The sequence below is a fragment of the Anabrus simplex genome, chromosome 6 (genome assembly GCF_040414725.1).
Source record: "Anabrus simplex isolate iqAnaSimp1 chromosome 6, ASM4041472v1, whole genome shotgun sequence".
NCBI lineage: Eukaryota > Metazoa > Arthropoda > Insecta > Orthoptera > Tettigoniidae > Anabrus > Anabrus simplex.
Genome location: NC_090270.1, coordinates 79,926,036 through 79,951,654, shown reverse-complemented (window position 1 = coordinate 79,951,654; position 25,619 = coordinate 79,926,036). Strand labels below are relative to the sequence as shown.

The 25,619-nt window shown below is 38.8% G+C and overlaps 1 protein-coding gene across 2 annotated transcripts in view; it reads right to left on the bottom strand.

The window, feature by feature from the left end:
• The window catches only part of LOC136876130 (protein shuttle craft), a 180,885-nt gene that overhangs the window by 93,080 nt on the left and 62,186 nt on the right, over positions 1-25,619 (bottom strand). For both annotated transcript variants that reach the window (XM_067149824.2, XM_067149825.2), the window contains exons 4-6: positions 19,752-19,915; positions 18,645-18,938; positions 2,106-2,269 (exon numbers count right to left, since the gene is read on the bottom strand). In XM_067149824.2, coding sequence (XP_067005925.2) covers positions 2,106-2,269; positions 18,645-18,938; positions 19,752-19,915 — 622 coding nt within the window. The remainder of the gene's footprint in view (positions 1-2,105; positions 2,270-18,644; positions 18,939-19,751; positions 19,916-25,619) is intronic.

The window sequence follows — 25,619 nt, the reverse complement described above, 5'->3', positions numbered from 1 at the left end:
ATGAGGGAGTTTTTACTAAGCAACTATGATCGGTGGAAAACGGTAAATAAAAATGTAAACAGACTCTGGGATGGGTTTAAAGCAATTGTTGAGGAATGTGAAAATAGGTTTGTACCTTTAAAGGTGGTAAGGAATGGTAAAGATCCACTATATTATAACAGGGAAGTAAAGAGACTAAGAAGGAGGTGCAGGTTGGAAAGAAATAGAGTTAGAAATGGCTGTGGAAGTAAGGAGAAATTGTAGGAACTTACTAGGAAATTGAATCTAGCAAAGAAGTCAGCTAAAGATAACATGATGGCAAGCATAATTGGTGGCCACACTAATTTTAGTGAAAAATGGAAGAGTATGTATAGGTACTTTAAGGCAGAAACAGGTTCCAAGAAGGACATTCCAGTAATAATTAATGAACAAGGGGAGTGTGTATACGAGGATCTTCAAAAGGCAGAAGTATTCAGTCAGCAGTATGTAAAGATTGTTGGTTACAAGGATAATGTCCAGATAGAGGAGGTGACTAAAACTAAAGAAGTATTAAAATTTACCTATGACAGCAATGACATTTACAGCAAGATACAAAAGTTGAAAACTAGAAAAGCAGCTGGAATTGATAAAGTTTCGGGGGATATATTAAAGACAATGGGTTGGGATACAGTACCATATCTGAAGTACTTGTTTGATTTTTGTTTGCATGAAGGAACTTTACCAAATAAATGGAGAGTTGCTAATTACAGGCCAGTCAGTTTGACATGCATTGTATGTAAGCTTTGGGAAAGCATTCTTTCTGATTATATTAGACATGTTTGTGAAATTAATAAATGGTTTGACAGAAGGCAGTTTGGGTTTAGGAAAGGTTATTCCACTGAAGCCCAACTTGTAGGATTCCAGCAAGATATAGCAGATATCCTGGATTCAGGAGGTCAATTGGACTGTATTGCGATTGACCTGTCTAAGGCATTTGATAGGGTAGATCATGGGAGACTACTGGCAAAAATGCATGCAATTGGACTTGACAAAAGAGTGACTGAATGGGTGGCTCTGTTTCTAGAAAACAGAACTCAGAGAATTAGAGTAGGTGAAGCTTTATCTGTCCCTGTAAAAATTAAGAGGGGAATTCCTCAAGGCAGTATTATTGGACCTTTATGTTTTCTTATATATATCCATGATATGTGTAAAGAAGTGGAATCAGAGATAAGGCTTTTCGCAGATGATGTTATTCTGTACAGAGTAATAAATAAGTTACAAGATTGTGAGCAACTGCAAAATGACCTCGATAATGTTGTGAGATGGACAGTAGGCAATGGTATGATGATAAACGGGGATAAAAGTCAGGTTGTGAGTTTCACAAATAGGAAAAGTCCTCTCAGTTTTAATTACTGCGTTGATGGGGTGAAAGTTCCCTTTGGGGATCATTGTAAATACCTAGGTATAAATATAAGGAAAGATCTTCATTGGGGTAATCACATAAATATGATTGTAAATAAAGGGTACAGATCTCTGCACATGGTTATGAGAGTATTTAGGGGTTGTAGTAAGGATGTAAAGGAGAGAGCATATTTGTCTCTGGTGAGACCTCAACTTGAGTATGGTTCCAGTGTATGGGACCCTTACCAGGATTACTTGATTCAGGAACTGGAAAAAATCCAAAGAAAAGCAGCTCGATTTGTTCTGGGTGATTTCCGACAAAAGAGTAGCGTTACAAAAATGTTGCAAAGTTTGGGCTGGGAAGACTTGGGAGAAAGGAGACGAGCTGCTCGACTAAGTGGTATGTTCCAAGCTGTCAGTGGAGAGATGGCGTGGGAGGACATCAGTAGACGAATAAGTTTGGATGGTGTCTTTAAAAGTAGGAAAGATCACAATATGAAGATAAAGTTGGAATTCAAGAGGACAAATTGGGACAAATATTTGTTTATAGGAAGGGGAGTTAGGGATTGGAATAACTTACCAAGGGAGATGTTCAATAAATTTCCAATTTCTTTGCAATCATTTAAGAAAAGGCTAGGAAAACAACAGATAGGGAATCTGCCACCTGGGCGACTGCCCTAAATGCAGATCAGTAGTGATTGATTGATGGATAATGTCATCATTTAAAGATTCGCAATTCCTCATACCTTACTACATCTCCTCTCACAACGAACATCATCTCCTTTGACAGCCAGTTCCTGGCAACTTATTTCACGATCTATATGACCACAGCGGCACTTCACGAACGTTGTCAATGGACATGGTGGGCAGGGTCCTGTGTGGCAGGTTGCTTGACAGTGATGTGAATTACCTGAAAAAGAAAAAACAATCTCCTACATTCAGAACTATATTTTCAATACTTGCAAATACTTGCATGATATGCAATTCATTCAACTGATAATATAATGCATAATATGTTATGTACAGTAGAATCTCTATTAACCGGAATAACAGGGAAGAGGGTGGAGTAGTTTCGGATAATAATTTAAAAGTCATTTTTAGAGGTTAAGAAACGTTTCAGATGAAAGTAAATGAAGAAAAAACATATACTATGTTAACAAAATATTTTAAATAAACCCAAACTACTGTACCCCTGTCTCACTCTGTTGCATGAATCATAAAAACACAGCCTCATTTACCTTCTCATTTTGACAGGCTTTCATTGTTTTCTTGTTAGGCATTTTTGAAAGAAAAATGATAATTCACACAGATGGCACATGTTTTGGCCCCACTGAGCCTTCTTCAGTCTTAAAAAATAGAGTATAAAGTTAAAAACACTCAAAAAATCCTATGAAAAATCAAACTTGAAATATTGGATCTTACAGTATTGTTAGAAACATGAACGAAAAATCACATGTAGGAATATATATATCAGCCAGAACATTCCACCTTCATACGGTATGATCAATATAAACCCGTCCAGGCGAAAGAAGCGTCACCTGACGAGGAATGACTGCTAGTCAGACACAAGCACGGTGGATGTAGTATCAGTGAGCATGCTGTCCGCATGTAGAATGGGGAAGGTGCACGATCTTTCTGAGTTTGACCGAGGGCAGATTGTGATGCCCCAGAGGCTCGCCACGGGCGTTTCGGAAACTGCACAACTTGTCGGGTGTTCGAGGAGTGCTGTGGTAAGTGTCTTCAACAAGTGGCAAAACCAAGTCCAAACGTCGAGGGGTTGGGCGGCCACCCCTCATTACAGTTGTCGGACGTTGTAGGCTGGGCAGTCTGGTAAAACAGGACAGGCGGCGAACTGTGTTGGAACTAACATCAGACGTTAATGCTGGGCAGAGTACAAGTGTATCTGAACACAGAGTGCACCGAACACTCCTAAGGATGAACTTCCGCAGCCAACGACCCGTGCATGTGCCAATGTTAACAAAACTACGACTGAAGTGGGCAAGTGACCATCATCACTGAATGTTGGCGCAGTGGCAGAGCGTTGGATGGTCTGATGAATCCTGATACCTTCTTCATCATGCCGATGGGAGGGTGCAAATCCATTATCTTCCAGGGGAACAGCTCCTTGACATCTGTACCGCGGGACGGAGACAAGCTGGTGGCGGCTCAATTATACTCTGGAGAACATTCACATGGGCATCCATGGATCCAGTGGAGCTCATGCAAGGCACCATGATGGCCGAGAAGCATCGTACACTGGTTGCAGACCACGTACACCCCTTCATGACAATCATGTTTCCCATCGGCAGTGGCATTTTTCAATGACATAATGTGCCATGTCACAAGGTCAGGAGTGTGATGGAGTGGTTTGAGGAACACAGTGGCGAGTTGCAATATTTTTCTTCAATAGTTTCGGTCATAAAGACATGCCATATAACTTCATCTTTTCTCCTCCCTGACATCATATCAGGAAATGGGACTAGGGAGCTAATGAAGATGAAGGCTATGATGGTGAAAGAAAATGAGTAAGGAGGTGGAAGGAATCAGCTGAGACCTATGAATAGGAACTGTCCTGGCATTTACATGGAAGTAAAGAATGGGAATCAGTTAAAGGGTCATTTGGTTAAAAGCGTTTAGATAACAGAGGTTCTATTGTACGAAAAATGATTCTTGGCAATTGAAAAGAACTGTAAAGGAGTCACTACGCAATTTTTTTGTGTATGCCAGACTGAGCAGTGATGTGGTTAATGGTAACAAGTATATCGTTAATTCAAAATTGGCAGGCCTATGCCACAGCATTTTTGAGGTGCTGTGTAATCAGCTAAAAGTGCCACAGTATTTTATATGGACAAGCAGAAAAATATCAGCATTCAACTGCTGGATTCATTTCTAAAGACAGTCTTCACGTTAAGGAACCAATGCAGCATCTACTTTTCCAAGCACCGTTCTCGATAAGAAGTCACCTATAGAGTACAAATTATCACACTGGTGGCCGGTTTCTGGTACACCACAGTTACCTGTGAGTTACCTAAAAGTGCTTGTAACTTTAACTGTGCTGTTAACTTTAATGAGTTTCCGGAAACTTAAATCCAGATTTATAAGCCCTGGTAACAAACAGTACAGTTATCGTCATGTTTAGTACCTCTCGTCCTCCGATAGATGTCTCGACGCAAATGTTTTTAGGGTTATTTTGGTAATATCTAGTTACTTTTACTAGCAGAAGTTTTCTACAATGAAAAATGGTTGGCAAATACGTACACAGTCATGTCAATCAGTCTGATTCAGCATGTAATAATCTCTCATAATATGAAAATACGTACGATCTAATGATGCAAAAATTAGGTATATATTACTTCCTCTTCTTTCTTATTGACAGTATACAGACATCGTCTTAAATTTCACCTTGAACGTTGTCGTCAATCAGATCACTGTTCATTGATCCAGAACAGAACAAGCGTAAACGAAAATAATCACATAAATGAAAACGTGCCGCACACTTTGGAACCTATCATTCCGACACTGAATTTCCGCACTGATGGTGCTATATCCATCTGTTCTTGCTGCAACTGTTGCCGGTTTTTTTTTTTTTTACACTGACCACGCAACATACATTGACAAAAATACTGTCATAACTGCTGACGTGAAGTCCACTTGAGAACTTCAATCGAAGGTAGCGAGCTAACGCTGACTCAGGGTGTGAAGTGTGTTGAAACAGATAAGATGACAAACTACAGCTCCCTGCAAGACTTTTAATTAAAGAAGTCCAGATGTTTTATGTTTATTAGGAGTCTATGAGACCTCACGTCACCGGTTAAAGGATATAATGGCATTAAAAAAAGCAATGAAAAATCAATATTTATTATTCAGCAGGTTAATATTAAATGCATACCGGTACCTAAGATATTTATAATTTGGTACAAATGTAAATACAGTATTAATGGTAAATCCTCCATAATTTCAGATTGTGTTCACTACAGTAACTGTTGGTGGGACTCATGATTCAAAGCATGACGAAAGAGATCTTAACATTATAGCTGCACTGAAAGATCAATTAGAGCCTGATGAAAATCCGTTCGACTCGAGTTCTATTTTATTTGACGATTTATTTCCCGTATTGGAAGATATATCTACAGTAGAGGCGTCATGCTCCAAGGAGATTATAACCTAAACAGCTGGGACAAATGACACCATACAAGTGTAATCAGTGACTAAAGCCAGTGATAACATGGAAGTAAACGTACTAACCGAAATATTGTCGAGTCCAGCACACCCAAGCACGTTAAAACTACAATGAATGGCTGTAAATATATTATAACCACTTCATTATCACTTTCTAATGTTTACAAAAGTAATATAAGACCTTGTACGAAACGGTATGGAGTGGCACCTCATAGCGGTATTTGTTGGAATCAGTTCTAACATAGAGGTAACTACAGCACTAGCTGCAGTTACCAGTATTCGCGGAGATAACTGTGAAGAAGCCGATAACTGTTGTTTCAGAAACTCATTTTAAACACATCACCATGTCAAGTCACTGGTAACTACCCTTCTACAGATAACTGTCATTTCAGAAACTGGCCATGGGACCTTTTCTTTCTTTTCCCTTTTATGTTATGACTGTTATCGTTTTTCTTTTAGTTGTACAGTTTGCATTTCTATGTATATATCAGTGCTTCTGATACGATAAATAAAGTAAATATTGCTGGATATTTATTAATGAACAAGGGGTGCGTATATGTGAGGACTTACAGAAAGCAAAAAGTATTCAGTCAGCAGTATGTAAAGATTGTTGAATATAGGGACAATGTCCAGGTTGAGAAGGAGACTAATACTAACGAAGAACTGACATTTACCAATGATAACAAAGATATTTACAATAAGATACAGAAGTTGAAAACTAGAAAAGCAAATGAAATTGATACAATTTCTGTAAGGATGTACCAAAGGATGGTTATGTTTACATGAATGACTGGAGAAAATCCCACCAAATGACCGTCTACCAGTTGCTTTCTGCAAACAGCCCCACCTATCGATCGCCCATTTTAGGATTCTTTCTTCATTTGATAAAATTAATACTTGTTATGGATCATTGCTTGAAACAGCACCATATCGAACAAATACTGTACCTACAGCCATTCCTTTCTGGCCACTGCTTCAAGGCTATGAAACATGTTCCAGTTAGATATTAAAAACTCTTCTTCATCTCACACATTTAGAACAACCTGCCATAAATTTTCACTGGCTTACCGGCGGACTTGAGGAAAATAAAATAGCTCTCGCGGACCAAACATACATTTTTAACACAGGATGGTCAACAGCTCTGAAGAAGAGGCGGGAAGAACTATCCCTCAATCTTCCGTGGTGGACCAGGCACAGGAGCAGTAGACTCACTACAGCGGCTGGAAAGACGGAAGAAGGCTGCAGCAGTTTAAAGATTGCCTGATAGTTGTGCTTTGGTATGCCATTAGGAATGTCTGTAATATGCCAAGACTTGTGTATTTCTTGTTGTGCAGCACCATATTCACATTAAACGAACACACACAGGCGTCTCCAAGTTCTCTGGCAATCGGGGAATGGCGACGGGGGCAGGACTGAGAGGTCTGGAAGCTCCTAGCTATGAACCGGGATGTAGGCGGCAGAGGTGTGACCAGTAGGTTTGTTCTGGAAATTTCAAACTGCAGAGCCATTTGGTTGCTACATTTGTGACAGATTTATAATCCACTCTGCTCACTCCGAATGAAGAGCGGGCTAGAAAACGTGCCCTACTTGGATGACTCGATAACTGCATCCACTAGCTTTCACCATTTTGCAGTAAAAAAATAAAAAATAAAAATGTATTTTCCAATATGAAACATAGGGACATTAATAGACAACCCGAACAATGACAGACCCAATAGTTGTACAGCCCTAAGTGCTTGTAAGCGCAAAACGTACGTCATCAATACAGCTGCTCACTCTGAAGCCTGATATGCAGATGAAGGACAGAGAAGAGAAATAGGTGGAGAATACACATTCTTTTGGGAAGGAAAACTGTCAGATGAGCTTCACTTATATGGCGTGGGATTCACTGTGAAGAAGACTACTAAACTGTCTCTCTGAAATCCATACAGGCATTAATGAATGGCTGATGATGCTGAGAGAGATTCAATTACAGTCAATGTACTTTAATTATCAGTGCCTACATTCCTACTCTAAAAGTAGATGGTGATATCACTGAGCAATTCTACGCAGATCTCTATTCCATTCTGTCACACATTCCCAGGCAAGACAAAATAATTCTCCTGGGAGACTTGAATGCTAGAGTGGGAAGAAATTATGAGCTTTGGGAGGGAACAATTGAGAGACACTGCATTGGTTCATCAAATTCCAACAGGAACATGCCCCTAACCAGATGTGCAGAGCACGATTTAGTGATCTCCAACACCTTATTTTGCCAGAAAGATCAGTATAAAACATCATGGTAGTATCCCACAGATCCAAGTACTGGCATCTGATCAACTAGAAAATTGTCAGAAAAAGTGATCAAAGGACAGTCTGTACAACTAGAGCACTGATTGGGGACGACGACTGTTGGACACCTAGGTATACGATTTGTAATGGATGTATCCTTCAAAGACAAGAAGAGATATAGCAATGGAAAACCATAAAAAGTTTTGACATTGATAAGTTAAAGAACCCTGGACTTAAACAACAGTTTCTGCAGGCTTTAACTAACAATCTTCCTTGAGATTACTGAACCCTGCAGAACACTGGGACAAACTAAAAGGTGTTATTCACTTCACTTTTGAGCAATCACTTGGTCATAAAACAAAGAGACCTCAGGATTGGTTTGACAAAAGTGATGAAGACATCCAGATCCTTACTGATAAAAAAATAAGTGCTTTCACGTCCTGAAAAAATGAAACCAGTATACAAAAGAAAGAAATATTTCAACAAATCAAGGCAGAAGTACAAAGAAGAATATGTGTGGTCAAAAATGACTGGTGGAAGTCTAAGATAAAGGAAATGCAGCTTTTGGCGGATACTAACAACACTTGCGCATCCTTCAACGTGACTTAAGACTATATATGGACCAGGTAAACATGGACTAACTCCTCTTAAATCAAAGGACGGAACTCAACTTCTTAGAGAAAATGACTCCATTAGCAGTCACTGGAAAGAATATTTCCATGATTTACTAAATGCTGACATGGAAGTTTATGAGCAGATACTTAATATCACTCAGGCACTGGTTAAGGTCCAGCTTGCCCTACTTCCAACTCTTGCTAAAGTACAGAAGGCCACTGAGCAATCTAAGACACGTACAGCAACCAGTCCAGAGAATATACTTGCAGAAATCTTTAAGGAAGATGGTGACATTGTAATCAGCTATTTTTATGACCTTATAATCAAGATTTGGAACACAGAGGAGATCCCACCAGATTTTTGAAACTCGCTGTTAGTTATCTTCAAATCTGCATGACAGAGCAGATTGTGGGTAATCACAAGCAGAAGCACAGGAGTACCTCTCGAAGTAATTCAAGCGTGAAACAGGACTGAGTGATAGCGCAAATACTCTTCTCCATATACATATGATCAATTCTGCAACTAGTTGAAGGTTAAATTCCGCCAGGAATACAAATCACATACCACATAGATGGCGAACTGTTCAACCTTAACAGGCTCAAAGCTAAGATCAGGGCATCAATAACATCCATCATAAAGCTTCAGTATGTAGATGACAATGTTACATTTTCCCAATCGGGGGAAGAACTCCAAACCATTTTGAATTGAGGCATGTCACAAATTGGGACTCAAAACTGAATGTCCGAAAGACCAAAACTGTACACCAGCTGGCTTCTGAAATTTCCGCCCAAGCCCCTAATAGAACAATCAACAGGCAGCCACTTCAGAACACTGAATGCTTCCCATATCTTGTTAAGACATCTCTCTGCAAAAGCCAATATTGATGTAGAAGTTCATCGCAGTCATAACCCTTTCCCGCTCTTAGCGTCCGGCTGCATTATCTGCACATGTCTGCAATCTATGCCATAGTTTTGTATTTTTTTTCAGGAGTGAAGTGTTTAAAAGGCATTTATGAACATGCAGTACAATCTACAAGACTTAGAGAATATGAGACAAGTGATCATCTGTCTTGAAGTTTCCTAGGCAACGGTCTTGAACTTCCGTGAGCGAGGGTCAGCTATTTTGTTTGTAAACATGGTGGGATTGAATACTGCAGATATTGAAACAGAGCTGAATATAGGCAAAGAAAGTGACACAGAATCATTGAGTTGGAGTGGAGGTGAATTTCTGGTCAGTGAATAACACATCAATGAGGATAATTTTAGTGATAACAGTGAAAACGGATATCGAGAAATCAGACCTGATGGCGATGCCACGGCAATTCAGGTAACACAAACATTTTGTTTCGTTACTCCGAATGGTTATATGGATGATGTTGAACCTGTCCATAACTTGGAAAGAGTATAACGAGAAAATTGTTTTTTACGTACGTTAGGAGGAGACAATTGCATAGCCAATTGCATATATATCAATGCAGCATTCAAAAAGATACAGAACAGATAAAGAATGGGAAGTCACTTGCCCAGAGGAAATAAAATCTTACATACATGGGCTTCATTCAACTTCCTAAATCACGTGATTATTGGTTTAGAGGGATTCAGACAACATGAGAATATGACAAATGCAGAATATCTTTGTGTTGAGTATCACCAGTTAGGGGAGGGGGGAAGGAGAGGTTTGAACCAACAACTTTATGGCCCTATAAATAGAGAAATGGATGTGATGGTGTATTTTCTAATATTATTGAAAATTTGAGTACTTTGTGATCAATAGTTTTTATTATATTTAACTTTTTCTGAAACAATGCGCTCTGCTTCAATTTTTCCTAAATAAGCAGAGTGAAAATGTGGGCCGGAAAGGATTAAATGTGCAGGGAGAGTCTTTTGGGAGATTGTGTCGAAGAGTGCTCAATAATCATGACATTAGCTGATCTAGCAGGCTATCTGGGTACAGATCCATTATAGTACCAACCCTCTTATATGGATGCGAGATGTAGACAACATCCAGGCGCTATATAAAAATTACCCGTCAGGATAAATGCATGAATATCAGCGTTCTAGAAGAAGCTGGAAGTATGAGCATAGAGGCGATCCTGGCACGACATCAATTACAATGGGTTAGACACAGTTTGAATGTCCAATAATCACATCCAAAAACAAGTACTTTACTCTGAATTAAGTAAGGGTCACTACCATATTGGAGGCCAGTGTAAGAGGGACAAAGACTTGCATCAAAGCCACCCTGAAGAAATGTAACATTGATACTGACAACTGAGAAAAGTGCGCTCTGGAATGTTCAGCCTGGAAAAACACCGTCTATCAAGGAGTAGCGGTTTTTGAAGAACAGAGATGTCAGAACAGCATACTTAGAGAAAACATGGGGATGTCCTGAAGAGAAATGGCCAACTATCAGCAGGATCCTCAACATAGGTTTGTCACCATTATGGTAGAGTATGTAACTCATGGATTGGATTGATCAGCCATCTGAAAACACATCAGTAGGAAGACTGTCATTCTCGCTCACAAGTGTCTGTCTATTATGATGATGATGATGATGATGATGATGATGATGATGATGATGATGAGTAGTATTAACTTAAGATATTCCTCAGTTATTAACAAACCTTTAAATGCAACACAGAATACATAGCTAAAGTAAACAAACTAAAGAAGTCAAACACAATGACTTAACAATAACAAAAGTCGACAAAGGCAACGCTACCGTAATCATGGACAAAAGAGACTATATTAATAAAGCACACACGTTTTTGCAGAGAACAACTTCATAATTTCTAAGAAAGATCCAACTAATAAAATACAAAGAGACCTAAAAACCATTATTAAGAACGTTTCGTTTCTGTTTAATGACCTTGAAAATTTCAAAATGATTATTATGAATCCGAAGCTTCCCACAGCAAAAGCGCTACCCAAGATCCATAAAGCCGACATCCCCATAAGACCTATTATCAATTTCAGTAGTCCGACCTATGAGGTATCTTGGTTCATTCACAAATTCCTCAAGTCACACTATCGTTTTCAAGCCAATACATCAGTAAAGAATTCCACAGAATGTTGTAATAAAATTAAACACTTTAATTTATCCAAACACCACACTCTTCATTTATTTGATATTACTAACATGTATGCTAATGTTCCCGTTAATAGCACCGTACAATAGATCAAGAACTATCATTCCAAGTTCAGCAATTTAAGTACAGGCGAAATAGATGAATTTATTTGGATTCTGAGGTTTACACTGAATAACAATTTCTTCACTTTCAATAATGTCATTTACCAACAGATAGGTTTTCCCATGGGGTCACCAGCTTCAGGAATCCTTGCGGATATTTTTTTTTTTTTTGCTAGGGGCTTTACGTCGCACCGACACAGACAGGTCTTATGGCGACGATGGGATGGGAAAGGCCTAGGAGTTGGAAGGAAGCAGCCGTGGCCTTAATTAAGGTACAGCCCCAGCATTTGCCTGGTGTGAAAATGGGAAACCACGGAAAACCATTTTCAGGGCTGCCGATAGTGGGATTCGAACCTACTATCTCCCGGATGCAAGCTCACAGCCGCGCGCCTCTACACGCACGGCCAACTCGCCCGGTGCGGATATTTACATCGATCATTTAGAACATTCTAACATCATCGGTAAGATTAATGGCATTCAACACTGGACACGCTTTGTAGACGACACGTTTGTTATTTTAGACTCCCGCTTTACTAACAGCAACACAGTACTTGAATTTCTCAACTCCATTGACCCACATATAAAATTCAGCATAGTCAGAAAACTTAACCATTATGCGCAACAGCAATAACACTTTATCCTTTAATATATACAGGAAACCCACCCACACCATCAATACCATCCAACAAACCTCTGTGCACAAAGACATATATAAGAAAGCATGGTCCTCAGAGCATTAACTGTTCCTTTATCTTGCAAGAATTACAAAAAAGAAATTAATACTATTTACAATATTGCAGAACACAACGGTTTCAGTAGAACCTTCATCAGCAGAATCATCAATAGATAGAGCAGGCCTGAGACTACCCTAGAAAAAGATTCTGCTCCTAAAGAAAAGTTTTCCTCATTCACTTCCAATAATACTAGCATTTACCAAATTTCTAATATTTTTAAAAAACACAATATCAAAATAAGCATATAGAACCTCCCACACCAACTCCGGAGTTTACAAATTAGAATGGCAATCCTATAATTCCAGCTATACAGGTCAAACAGGCCGCAATTCTGTCATGAGATACGCCAAACATTGCAACACACTCAAATATACAGTAATCGTTTTTCAGCTATGAGTGAACATCATACAGCATCCAGCCACGAATACACTTGATAGATAAAGATCTTAAGAATCTTAAGATCTTGCATTATGAGCAGAAAGGCACCTTGCTCAACGTTCTCGAGACATCCGCATCGATTTAGATCAGTTTAAATTTAAATGAAATCAATGAAAAAAAAAAGAACATTCTACTTGAAACATTCATTCCATATATTTGTCAGAACTTCCATAATATAAACAAACCCCGCCTCCATCTCACCACCACTCCCCACTTCCCACCCTCTGCCCACCAGCCCTGCACCTCCCCTTCCCCCTCCACTCATTCCATCCTCGCAAACACAGCTGAGCCAACAATAGACTCGATCGTATGAACGGGACCATTAACTTTGAGAAGGCCAGGCCGTTTTGAGAAGACAATCACCTTCTAAACACCTCCAAGCTTTCTTCACACCCATTTTACACGTTTTTACTTATCAGTCCAAGTTTCTCACACAACTTCATTTTTTCAATTACAGATTGGAACTTCACTGACGGTTTCCACTACGGTCACTTACAGTTTACCATGCATCTGTCTCTTCTCTAACGCAGCTTCTCAATTTTTGTCGCAGCCCTCCCGACCTTTTAAAATAAGGCAAACAAACCATCCAACATTGTGAAACAATAATCAAGAACGGGACCGCTAGATTGAGAAGAAATTGAGAATGCTGTTATTCTAAAGTTTTAAATTCTATCGGCATTTTTCCATCACTTGTCACATGCATTTCGCCTGCACGTTATCTCAGGCTTGGTTTCTCAAACTTTTTCTCTCCCGTTCCCCTTCTACCCAGTCAATGTGATGGTGTTTCTACAAAGGCAGACTTTCGGCCTGAATTTTTGACACAGTGATTTCATCCTGTTTTAAATTGTTATAAAACCAAAATTTTGTAGACTAAAAGGTTTGCAACCTCACTATGTGCACTTATTGTTTGTTTCCATCTGAATGAACTTGTTTTAATTTCTTTTCTTCTTAGGTTAACACAGTTTTTAGATTCAATTATGTTTTGTATTAACCCCTGTTTTCACCGAGTTTTAACGCAACGAGTTGTTTATTGCTCCATATGATGATGTAAATATTGTATATTGTGCTGTTCTTATTTCCGTCATGTCTTTCTTTTGTTTTTTCACTTGTTCCTTCATTATGTTTTTTTTTGGCACATTTTTAGCTTGTATTGTGTAAATTATGTAAATTACTTCAACCTGCCCCCCTTTTTCACTGAAGATGGCTCAAACGAGTCGAAACATGTTTGAATTTGATTACTCCATCTAATGATGGAATTATATGATGTATTGAATTACGAGGATACACTTAATTTTACCTTTGTAAAGTAAACAGTCCTTCTTTGTGACGTCGTTCAACTTGCGGTAATCAACACAGAAGCGCTCACCGTTCTTTTTCTTCCCATGGAAGGGAGAGGAAGCCGGTCTAGCACTTAAGCCTTGTTTGTGATTGGTGCGGTCACAGCGTTAGCGGCTGTGCCGATACAATGACGCCCCCAGTCTGTAGCAAGTTGGCATGGCGGACGCTAAAACCATTTTATTCCCCTCGCCCAAAATCAAGATTGCAGCACAATCTGCCAGATGAGCTAGAAAATTGAAATTAGGAAAAATTATACATTTTAGCTGGTGAAAGACAGAAAACTTCCAAAATCTTTAAATTTTTCACTTTTTATTCCCGAAGAATATCAAAGTATTAGTCCCTACCTCATACATTTTTCATTTTGTAAATATCCGTAGTATTATTTACTCCTTAATGATTTTAAAATTTTTCATTAATTGTAATTGCATTACAGTTTACTCCTATTTTAACTTATACATTTTTGTTAATAGAAAGTAATTACTATGATACAGCAAAACCTTGTTAAGACATTTCTGCAGGGGACAACAAAAATAAACGTGTTAAGCGACAAAACGTACTACTGAATCGTAACAACCGTGTGTACATAGACTATTTTGGCGAAATTTCCGTAGTTATCCATCTAAGGTGTAATAATGACCATCTGCATATTTTTTAGCTTTGGTGTCTGTTTGTCTATAACTTGAAAACTACTGGATATATTTCCACCAAACTTCATATTTAGAATCCACCTGTCCTTGGGTAGATTTTACGGCCAATATTGTTTCTATATCCCTGAAATAACTGGGGCTTTATACGAAACTGAAACCGTGTTTTTGCACTTTCACAAAATATACACAACGAAACTTAATGGACATCTACCTGCCTTAATGGGAATTGATTTTTAAACCTTTTTTTCATGTGCATCATTTTGATACCAGGATTAATAAGGGAGATATCATCAATGGACCGTTTTTCAGTATAAGTCTCACAGGACTTAACTCAAGAGCAGGTGCATGTAAAGCGTATTTCTTATAACTTAAAAACTACTTAAGATATTTCAACCAAACTTTATATTGAGCATCCACCTGTCCAAAGGTAGGTTTCAAGGTCCATAACATTTCAAATTCCCAGAACGGACTGGGAGATATAGGGAACCGAAACGGTGATTTTACCCTCCCACTATATATACAAGACCAACCTGACTGGAAATCGACTAAACTTGACGGAAACACATTTCTAAAACATTTTTTTCTCATGGGCATTTTTTTCAACAGGAGGGTTAATAAGGGAAATATCATGAACGGTCGGTTTTGCACGCTACCCAGCGGGCATAGCCCAAAAGGTGTTGTACGTGGAGTATATTCCTTATCCATCTATATAAATAAAATTGTAATGACTGTATGTCTGAGCATTGACTATTTTGGCAAAATTTTCATACAGCTAACTGTTCAAGGGGTAATAATGACCATCTGCCTATTTTTAGCTAGATTTTCCTGAAAGTCCTAAATTTTACCCTCCCTCGCCCAAAATCAAGATTGCAGCAAAATCTGCCAGATGAGCTAGAAAATTGAAATTAGGCAAAATTATACATTTTAGCCAGTAACAGACAGAAAACTTCCAAAATCTTTAAATTTTTCATCTTTTATCCCCGAAGAATATCATAGTATAGAGGCAATTTTAATGAAGGCGCAAACCTTCGTTTCGAGGTATTTCGTGGCTAAATGGTAGGTCCTATCACAAAACGGATGGCACAATCTCTGTTCAATTTGGAGTGATCTACAACATTGGTCCTATGACGTTTCATCGTATCTCTATTCCTTATATGTTAGATTTATCTCCTATTTCTCGATTATACCTACATTTTGCTCTTTGTACACGTATAATTCGTAGTTCGAATCACTTATATGAAAGGTAGAATCATCTACTTCTACATGAACATTGGGCCACCGAGTATTCACATGTGAGCCAAATTCTATGTTTGTAGCTGTCATATTAGTACCCTCACCCAAATTTCACCCTATTCAACGTTTCTAACTCAATTTTACCCATAAATAGATGAGACAGGAGAAAATATCTTAAGTCCAACCATTTAGACCACTAAATGGTGTGTCTTATGGTACAATCCGTTTGTCGAATGATGTACCGTTTAGCAGCAGTTATTCTGTAAATGAAGGGTTGTAATATTGTAAATATGCATATATTTCGTATGTCAATCTATATATATTCATTGAAGTCGATTTGTAGTGATGTAAGTGTGTGTTTGCCATTATAATGAATATTTTACATCGATAGTGACTCTCAGCAGGAGGGTTTGTGCTATTGTAATCATTAGTCTCCACATCGACTTTGATTGACAGTAGGAATGGGATCCTTTTCCAACTCCTTTGTAACTAGCATTAGTAAGGAGGGGCTACCATTGTAATTAATAATTCCCTTCTCGATTTGACTGGCAAGAGTCAAGGGAGCATGCCATTTTGTTCAAAACTCCCCTAACTGATTGTCTTTGGGAGTAGGCAAGTGTGTCTGCCAATATAAACAAATTTATACATCCAAAATGTAACTGGCATTAGGCATAGTGGCCTTACTATTATAAAGGAAACTCACCAACTCGGTGCGACTGTCATTAAGGGGCCTGTCATTATAATGATAACAGCACAACTCAATTTTGACTGCCAGTAGGGAAGGTGCCTGCTATTATAATAAAAACTGCTCAACTGTAATCTGTCCGGAAGTAGGAAAGGGCACCTCCCACTCTAGCGAAAACTTCCCAAAATCAATTGTGACCGCACAGTAAGTAATGAGGGGAAAAAATTTGATAACAGCTAAGTTATCCAAGTATGCAAGCAAAAATGCAATTGTCTCACTCCGAAAACGTTTTGAAATGATATGGAAGAATGAGGACATTCCAGAGGAATGGAAAATGGCCCTGATACACCCTCTTCATAAAAAAAGGTTTGAAATTGGATCACAACTAGAGAGGGATTTCACTGGTGGTTGTGACCTACAAGATATTGTCCAGAGCATTACTACAAAGAGCAGAACCTCAGTGGATTGCCAACTTGGGGAGTATCAAACAGGGTTTAGGGAAGGAAGATCTTGCCCTGAACAGATCTTAAACTCAAAAACATTTTAGCATACCAGAAGCAGAGGGCAAAACTGTATATAGTGACTTTTGTAGACTTCCAAAAAGCTTAGGATTCCATAGGCAGAGAGTCATCGTTTAATATTTTAGACGAGTTTGGCATGGACAGGAAAACTTTAAACATCATCAAGGGGATGCTCACGAATACGTCCTCTAAAGTCAGATTAATGGGCGAACTATCAGTACGTTTTGAGGTCAGAACAGGGGTCTGGCAAGGGAATGGTCTCTCCCTCCTCTGTTGTTCAACTGTGCACTTGAAAAAGTTGTGCGGGAATGGAATGCAAGAGCAAAAAACTTAGGAATCACGATTAAGTGCTTGGCCTTTGCTGATGACTTGGCACTGCTCGCAGAAACTTGGGAGGAAGCAAAAGAAAAAATTGCCAAATTACAAGAGCAGGCGGGGAAGATAGGACTTAAGATTTCTTTTGAAAAGACGAAGATCATGATGAATATACTTGACACTCCTGAGAGAATTACAGTAGGAGCTCCAAAAATAGAGGTGTAGAAGAGTTTCAAGTCCCTAGGGGAATGGATTGAATGGAACAACCTTGAAGGGACAGCAATGGAAGCAAGAAGGACCAAAACAGAACTAGCTTTCCAGAAAACCAAAAACACATACAATAAGTAAGCTGTCTCTTGGAACACCAAAATAAGGCATTATAACATAGTAATTAAGCTGGAAGCACTCTATGCAGCAGAGACACTAGTCATGGGAAGAAAAGGGCTAATGGAGAAATTGGAAATCAAGGAGAGGAAAAGTTTGAGGAAGATCATGGGTCCCAAATTCCAAAATAACAAACTAGTTTTCTATAGAAAGGAAGCCCTCTACGTAAAGTCTGAGAGACTCTGATACCATGAGGAAAAGGAGGATTGATTTCTATGGACACATAGGCTATTCTGAATAAACCCTAACAGACTAACTGAACAGATCTTCAACTTCTTTTACAAAAAGAAAGTTAAACCCAATTGGTTTAAGGAAGTGGAAAAAGATCTGAGAGATCTTAAGATTACCGAAGTCATGATAAAGAATGGTACAGCCAAGACCATGACCAAAGACAAAACTAAGATGTTTGAAGTTAAGATCAATACCAGAAAACCGATTCAGATATCAAGAGGAGGAAAGAAGGAAGAGATCAGATAGAATGAAGAACTATTGGGAGAATAAAAGAGCACAAGCATGTAACAAGTGATTCGTCTGATGTACCCCAAAGATGGATGATTCAAAGTGAAGAAAGAAAGAAAGAATAAATAAATAAATAGGTATAGGATTTGAAGCATGTAATACTGAAAGGATGAATTAGAAAGAATGACACAACAAACTATGGAATTACAAATTAAAAGAAAGAGAGGTTGGGAAAGACTCCCGAATGATCTATGGATCTCGTTACTGGTTTACTTACCTGGCGGTCCACAATTAAGTTTCTTGTCACAGATTTTCTCACATGTAGGTATTGGATCAAGACAGGATTCCCGGCGCTGTTCTGCAGTCATCTCTGTCTTTCCACAAGGACAATGCGTCACTTTCTCAGGGATCAATGAGCACTCCGGGCATGAACCTTCATGACACAACATTGTGCACTTATGGTGTCCACACGTTAGGACTTGATCACACACACCACCACATGAGAAGCGAGTTATTGTGGAGGTCTCTGCAGTACACGGAACTTCTTGAGACACCTTTCCACAGAAACATACTGAAACAATAAAACAATGTAACAAGATCTAAGAGTCAATTTAAATAATGTTCCACGGTCAGTTTCATTACACTGTAACAGAGAAGAAGCTAAATTCAATGAACATCTGATAGCCAAAAACTGATTAGACCAAAATATGCAACAGTATCTTATAAATAAGTTTATTTTACACTATGTATTCATATAAAGTCACATTTATGTATGATCTTCAGTTTGATAAACTTTTAATGTACAAAATCTTCCGAAATGCTAAAAAGGAATCCCAGAATAAAATCAGATGATTATAAAAATGACTCAGATCAAGGCATAGTGGGCATGTCCTAAGATACATCTTTCCGAAGAGGGCAATGTACGTTTTGTTAGTCATTTCAAAGTGAGGAGGAACTTCAACAGCTTCATCACTTTTTTAAAACTGGCAAACCTTACTTTTTATTCAAGCTAATTCTATAAGTGAGTTGGCTTTGGCCTGTTTCAGATTAAAAAAAAAAAAAAAAAAAAAAGATAAAATGGTGAATTAAGACTGTCATATTTAGAACCGGTTTCTTAGTTTAGTGAATAAAAATGACATCACTGTGTAGCTTATTCTGTGTAGAGCATTAACCTCTGGACTCAAAGGTCACAGGTTTAAACCTGGCAGAGGTAGTCGGAAAATCCATATTAGTTATCACTTCTGCAACACAGGATTCTGTCTACATCTGGTTCACATTAACCACTGACTTCTCTCAGGGAGTGATTGATGGATTCCAAAATTTACAAGTATGTTTTAGGTAGGGTATTACTTGAATGACATGACAATTGTTAAGCTTATATTACCTTGCTGAACTTTTTCCTGGCAATCTCCACATTCACCGACATGACAAGTCTTGGCACATTTGTGAACATTGCAGTTAAGAAGCTTGTCACATGTAGCACCACACAACAATGGTTGATCACTACCGCATTTCACTACACGAGTTGTCTTACCGCAACCGCAGCTCCTAGAAAGACATTACAAATGTATTCTAAACAAACTTCGATGAACACATTAGAACTGAAGAGAGGAAACAGTTTCTTGAGTATCTTTTCATATATGTGCATTTAATATTTGATTAAATTTTGTTGACTCTAAACTCTATTTACTTGTATACCACTCCAACTATAAATCATGCTCACAAGAAGTATACTGCACTCGTGATTATGAAAGCACATTAGTATTACAGAAACAGGGGAGTGACTGACAGACACCTATGTAGCAAATATACAGCAACTAGTCTGACCAACACTCTCAACCTAAGCACAACCATAAGAAGACATACTGTAAGTTCTGTTGTACATATGCATGTTGCAGAATGTTGACTGGACTTGAGATTCTTTTTCTTCACATAATAAAATTTATTGTGACATCAGGAAATGATTTGTGTTACTTCACAGACGCAAGCATCTGATATCATTCCATTTGGACACGAAACATTATTAAGATATTGTAAAGGAGCATATCATTACTGAAAAGGCAAAGTATCGTAAGCGACATTTTTGTCAAAATTGAGGTTACAAGGTATATACGTCAATCAGACTCCACTGCACTTGCTGGCAAAAGTATTGTCAGCGTCAAATTAATCTAGAAGTTAAAAACAATGTAAAAAAAAAATTATCGTAACCACCATCAGTAATATACAGAACACTAGGTTATCGTAAGCACCAGTCACTACATCTCAAGTGCCTCAGTTAAAATCTTGTTAACTGGTATACAGATTATCATAAGCGACAAGTTTTAATTCTGAAGAGAATGTGACATGCGTCAGTTTCACTGTTCGTGACTGTTGTCAGTCATTGCTGTAGTACACGTTTTATAACTGCTTCAAATCACTTTGGCACTTGAAACATAAGGCAAAGCCTGTTGGTGGACCTATTGCATGTTGACTGACAGCTAGTATACCAGTGGAATGCTGAAGAGGGGCGGCAAGGGAAGAGAAGGGGCTGCTTCTTGTGACAGACTTGACTGAGCAAGTACGGTCAGTAGCTAAACAAACCGATTGTCAGTACACATTTGTACCGTTTGTGCATGAAGTGAATAATGCCGCTGAAAATTCTAAATTTGAGTTTGCGATAACAAGAGGACAAATGCAAGAGATTGTTCAGTGTTCATAGTTGTATGAATAATGAAGCTGAGGACAGAAAGAATAAAACACAAGAACAGTAGAGAATGGAGTTGTTGAAAGTACAATAAAAAATACCAGATGCAACAAAAGTGTTGTAGAGGACAGTCAAGAAAATTTTAACGAAGCAAGTTGGGCCTACAGTTACAGTCGTGCAGCTGTGAGGTAATGGGTTTGAATCCCACCGTCAGCAGCACTGAAGATGGTTTTCCGTGGTTTCCCATTTTCCCACCAGGGCTGTACCTTAATTAAGGCCACAGCTGCTACCTTCCCAATCCCATCCCTCCATTGCCAAAAACCTTCAAGGTGTTAGTGTGGCGTTCAATAAGTAGCAAAAAAAAGTAGAACAGAGACAGCACGAGACTGAAGAAATTTCATTTGGTACACCTGGAAAAATACGGAAAGGGGGAAAAGTATGTAATGGATTTTTAAGATTTCCATACACAATCCATGAATTTTACATTCACAGAAAACAACTCCATCAATATTTAAATTACGGCCAGTATCAGAAGAGAGGATTGGTTTCCAAGGAGGTTGTATCAGTTTGGGAAGTATTGTTAAAGAGTTAGTCTTCAACTGGAAGAAGTTTAGAAATAACAGAAAGGCATCCAGGTCGCCTATATGGCAAAAGATCTGCACCAGGCCTCTCAGAAGGCAACCACGCCATGACATGACAGTAATTATCTTGTGAATAAATTTGTGAGCGAGTTGGTGCAGTAAAGTGAGCGAACTTCTGACAACTGATGGGTGATATCCAACAAGCAGATTAGCAGACGACACAAGATGAATAATTACAAGCTATAAATTTCATTTTTGTTCTGATGATGATGATGATGATGATGCTTGTTGTTTAAAGGGGCCTAACATCGAGGTCATCGGCCCCTAATGGTACGAAATGAAATAACAAAAAGTTCAAATTAATCCACTGACCAAAATAAAATAAAAATGTCATGAAGAATGAATGGATGGACATGAACCCAACAAAAAAAAAAACAACAAACAAACAAACAAACAAACAAACAAACAAACAAAACAGTGGATCAGACTCAAAAAAAGGTTGTAAATAAAGGTATTACTGACCAAGGGACCACTCATAAAGCACAATGATGCTTGATGCCTAAAGGGGTGCAAAATCCATGTCTAAGGCCCCACAGAATGGTACATGTCGCGAGTAAAGTAGAACCATGGTATTGTCATGTTGGGGTACTAATCAAAAGTAGCGAAGACTCACGGTGTTCCACACAAGATGGTACTTCGTACAGGTAACACGAACCTATGGTGTTTCTCACACAATGGCGCCACTCATAGCCAACACAAACCGATGAGTTTCCTCACCTGGGTGTACTAGTCACGGGTGCCGGTCCCACAGGCCCTGTGGTGTTCCTCACATAGTGGGTACTAATCACAGGCAACGCAGACACACGGTGTCGCTCATATAGTGGTACAACTCACAGGCAACGCCCAGACCCATGGTGTTGCTCACATGGGTACGATGCACGGGTACTGGAAAACCCCCAGGCCAGGCTCTATACTGCTACCAATCACAAAACTATTTCGTACCTAATATAGTGGTACTACTCACAAGTACAGGCAACCGATGGTGTTCCCTGCGTGATGGTATGAATCAAAAGTAGTTTCATGGTTCTAATTCAATCATCCCTTGGTCGCCCCTTTTAGTGGTCTCTCACAACAGGCAGGGGATACCGCGGGTGTATTCTACATGTGCGTCCCCCACCCGCAGGGGGTAGTGTGTTTGGTCCGCGAGAAGTATTTTATTTCCCTCAAGTCCGCCGGCAAGCCGGTTAGGCCCCCCCCTATCTGCCACCTGGGACGCGCCACGTGGGAGTATCACCTCTCGTGGCATTTTTGTTCTGTATTGAAGTGCAATTATAAGAATAAATTGACAAGAGGGTCCACTATTTCAATACAATATATCAAGTAAATGATATTACATAAGTCTTGGGACTAGTTGGTTGAAAATAGTGTGAAAGAGTGAAATTGTGACAATAAGGTGAAAAATTCATCTTTGGAATAGAATAAAAACCAAAACTGCAGTTGGAGTTGGCTGAAACTAGCCCCAAGACTTATGTAATATCATTTACTTGATATAATGTATTGAAAAGGTGGACCTTCCTGTCAATTTATTCTTACAAGACGAGTATCTAAACCATACTTACGACTCCAAACACAGTGGTCTATTACCACAAATGGATGGAGGACCGATAAAAAGGTTCCTTTAAAAATATTGTACTGCAATTAGTGTAATTTCCACTTTGATTCTCTTATTGTAGAGTAGTAAGTCAATTTTTGTATTGTTTTTATCTACATTTCTTAATACAAATCATTTAAGAAAATCTCTTATTATTCTCATGCCTTACATTACTTCAAACCAATCCCTCCAAAATATTGCACGCGCTACAAAAGCTATTGGAAGAGGACCACTTTGTTAAACATGCATTCGATGATGACTGGTAAACAATAATTGTAAGTGATATTCATAATTTTAAAATAAATTCCTTTTTGCTACAACTGAATAAATACGTAACCTAATATGACAATAAGGAGAAAAATTCATTTCTGGAGTAGAATAAAAACCGGAACTGCCTAAACTAAGTATTCGACTCGCTAATCATTTTTATCATCTCCTATAAATTTCATTTTTGTCACTTACGATACTTTCCCTTTCCAGGGATGATATGCTGACTCTTATTCACTTATTCATTATTATTTGGAAGGTAGCTGAATGTGTTTGTGTTCCTTCTGCATCTGTTCAGGTTGAAGAAGATAGCAACAAAAGTTAAGATAAACTGACCGGCCAGCAGGCACTGGTTTCTACTAATGAGGGTGGTGACTATTTAGTGAAGAATTCACAATGAAATCCCTTACTAAATTCAGTGAAACTTGGGTAAATCACCAATTTTCTTGGATGCACATATATAGTACAGAGTCTACTGGCAATTTTATTATACCAAACTCATTTGCAGCAAAGCTGCCATCCAAAAAAACACACACACGAGCCACCCTTAGAGTGCATCTGTGACCTATGTGGACAGAAATGTGAACGATGTCACATGGAGTGGTGTAATAAGAAACAGGGGTCTCTTAAAGACTTTCTTTCTTTCTTAATCCATTTACCCTCCAGGGTTGGTTTTTTCCTCCTCAGACTCAGCGAGTGATCCCACCTCTACCGCCTCAAGAGCAGTGTCCTGGATCGTGAGCTTTAGGTTGGGCGATACAATTAGGAAGGATGACCAGTACCTCGCCCAGGCGGCCTCACCTGCTGTGCTGAACAGGGGTCTTGCTGGGAGATGGGAAGATCGGAAAGGATAGACAAGGAAGAGGGGGAAACGGCCGTGGCCTTAAGTTAGGTACCATCCCGACATTTATCTGGAGAAGTGGAAAACCATGGAAAACCACTTCCAGGATGGCTGACATGGGAATCGAACACCCCTCTACTCAGCTGACCTCCTGAGGCTGAGTTGATCACGTTCCAGCCCTCGTATCACTTTTCAAATTTTGTGGCAGAGCCGGAAATCGAACCCGGGCCTCCGGGGATGGCAGTTAATCACACTAACCACTACACCACAGAGGTGGACCTCTTAAGGACTTACGTAGTGAATAACCTTTTCATTTTCACTATAATTTTTTTTTATTAATGGCTATTACCTGCAATAAATCTATTATTATAAGCCATAAACTCGTCTACCATGTTGGGCATTTCATTATCAGTTTGCATGGAATATCTTCAATTTAAAACATTTTTATACAAGGCTATTTTATACACTTGATTTGATTTATAAAGGTGTGAGCTAATGATACGCATTTAGCTTAAAATTGTTGTGCAAGTGTAAAAGCTTAATAAACACAGGATAGACCTAGAAATGTTTCCTGTAATAATTTATGAATTTACAGCTGGAAAAAGAAAAGGCCACAGTTGAACAGTGGATATATTCACTACGTTCCACTTCAGATCCCGGTGTTGTTACACAATGCATAAGCTTGCAGATGCACAGCAGAAGCATTGATAACTTTGAAGAACTTTGGTGTTTACAAAGGAGTCATTCAACATCTGCTCCTCATGAAACAGCGGTAAAGCGCTCGCTTAATGATTTAAAGATTGCAAGTTCGGCCCTTGTCAGGTTTGGAACAATACAGCTGCATAATATCAGTATCAGTTTCTTTTTCTTATATTTAATACATTACAGTATGCTGTAATGAAATATAATTATGCATGTGCTTGTAGATGCACAATAGGAGCACCGTGAGCTATGCTAAACTATGGTATTTAAGAATGAATCATTCGACATCTGATTCTCGTGAAACAGCGGTAAAAGGCACATTTAATGATTCAAAGATTGCAAGTTAATGCCTAGTTAAAGTTATTATTTTTATTGGGTTATCATTGAACCCCACCCTCGGCTGCCCTGAGATTGTTTTTTTTTTGTGGTTTCCCATTTTCACTTCCCGGCAAATGCCAGGATAGTTCCTATCCATAGGCCACAGCCGATTTCTTCTACCTCCTTAGCCAATTTCATTCACCATCATT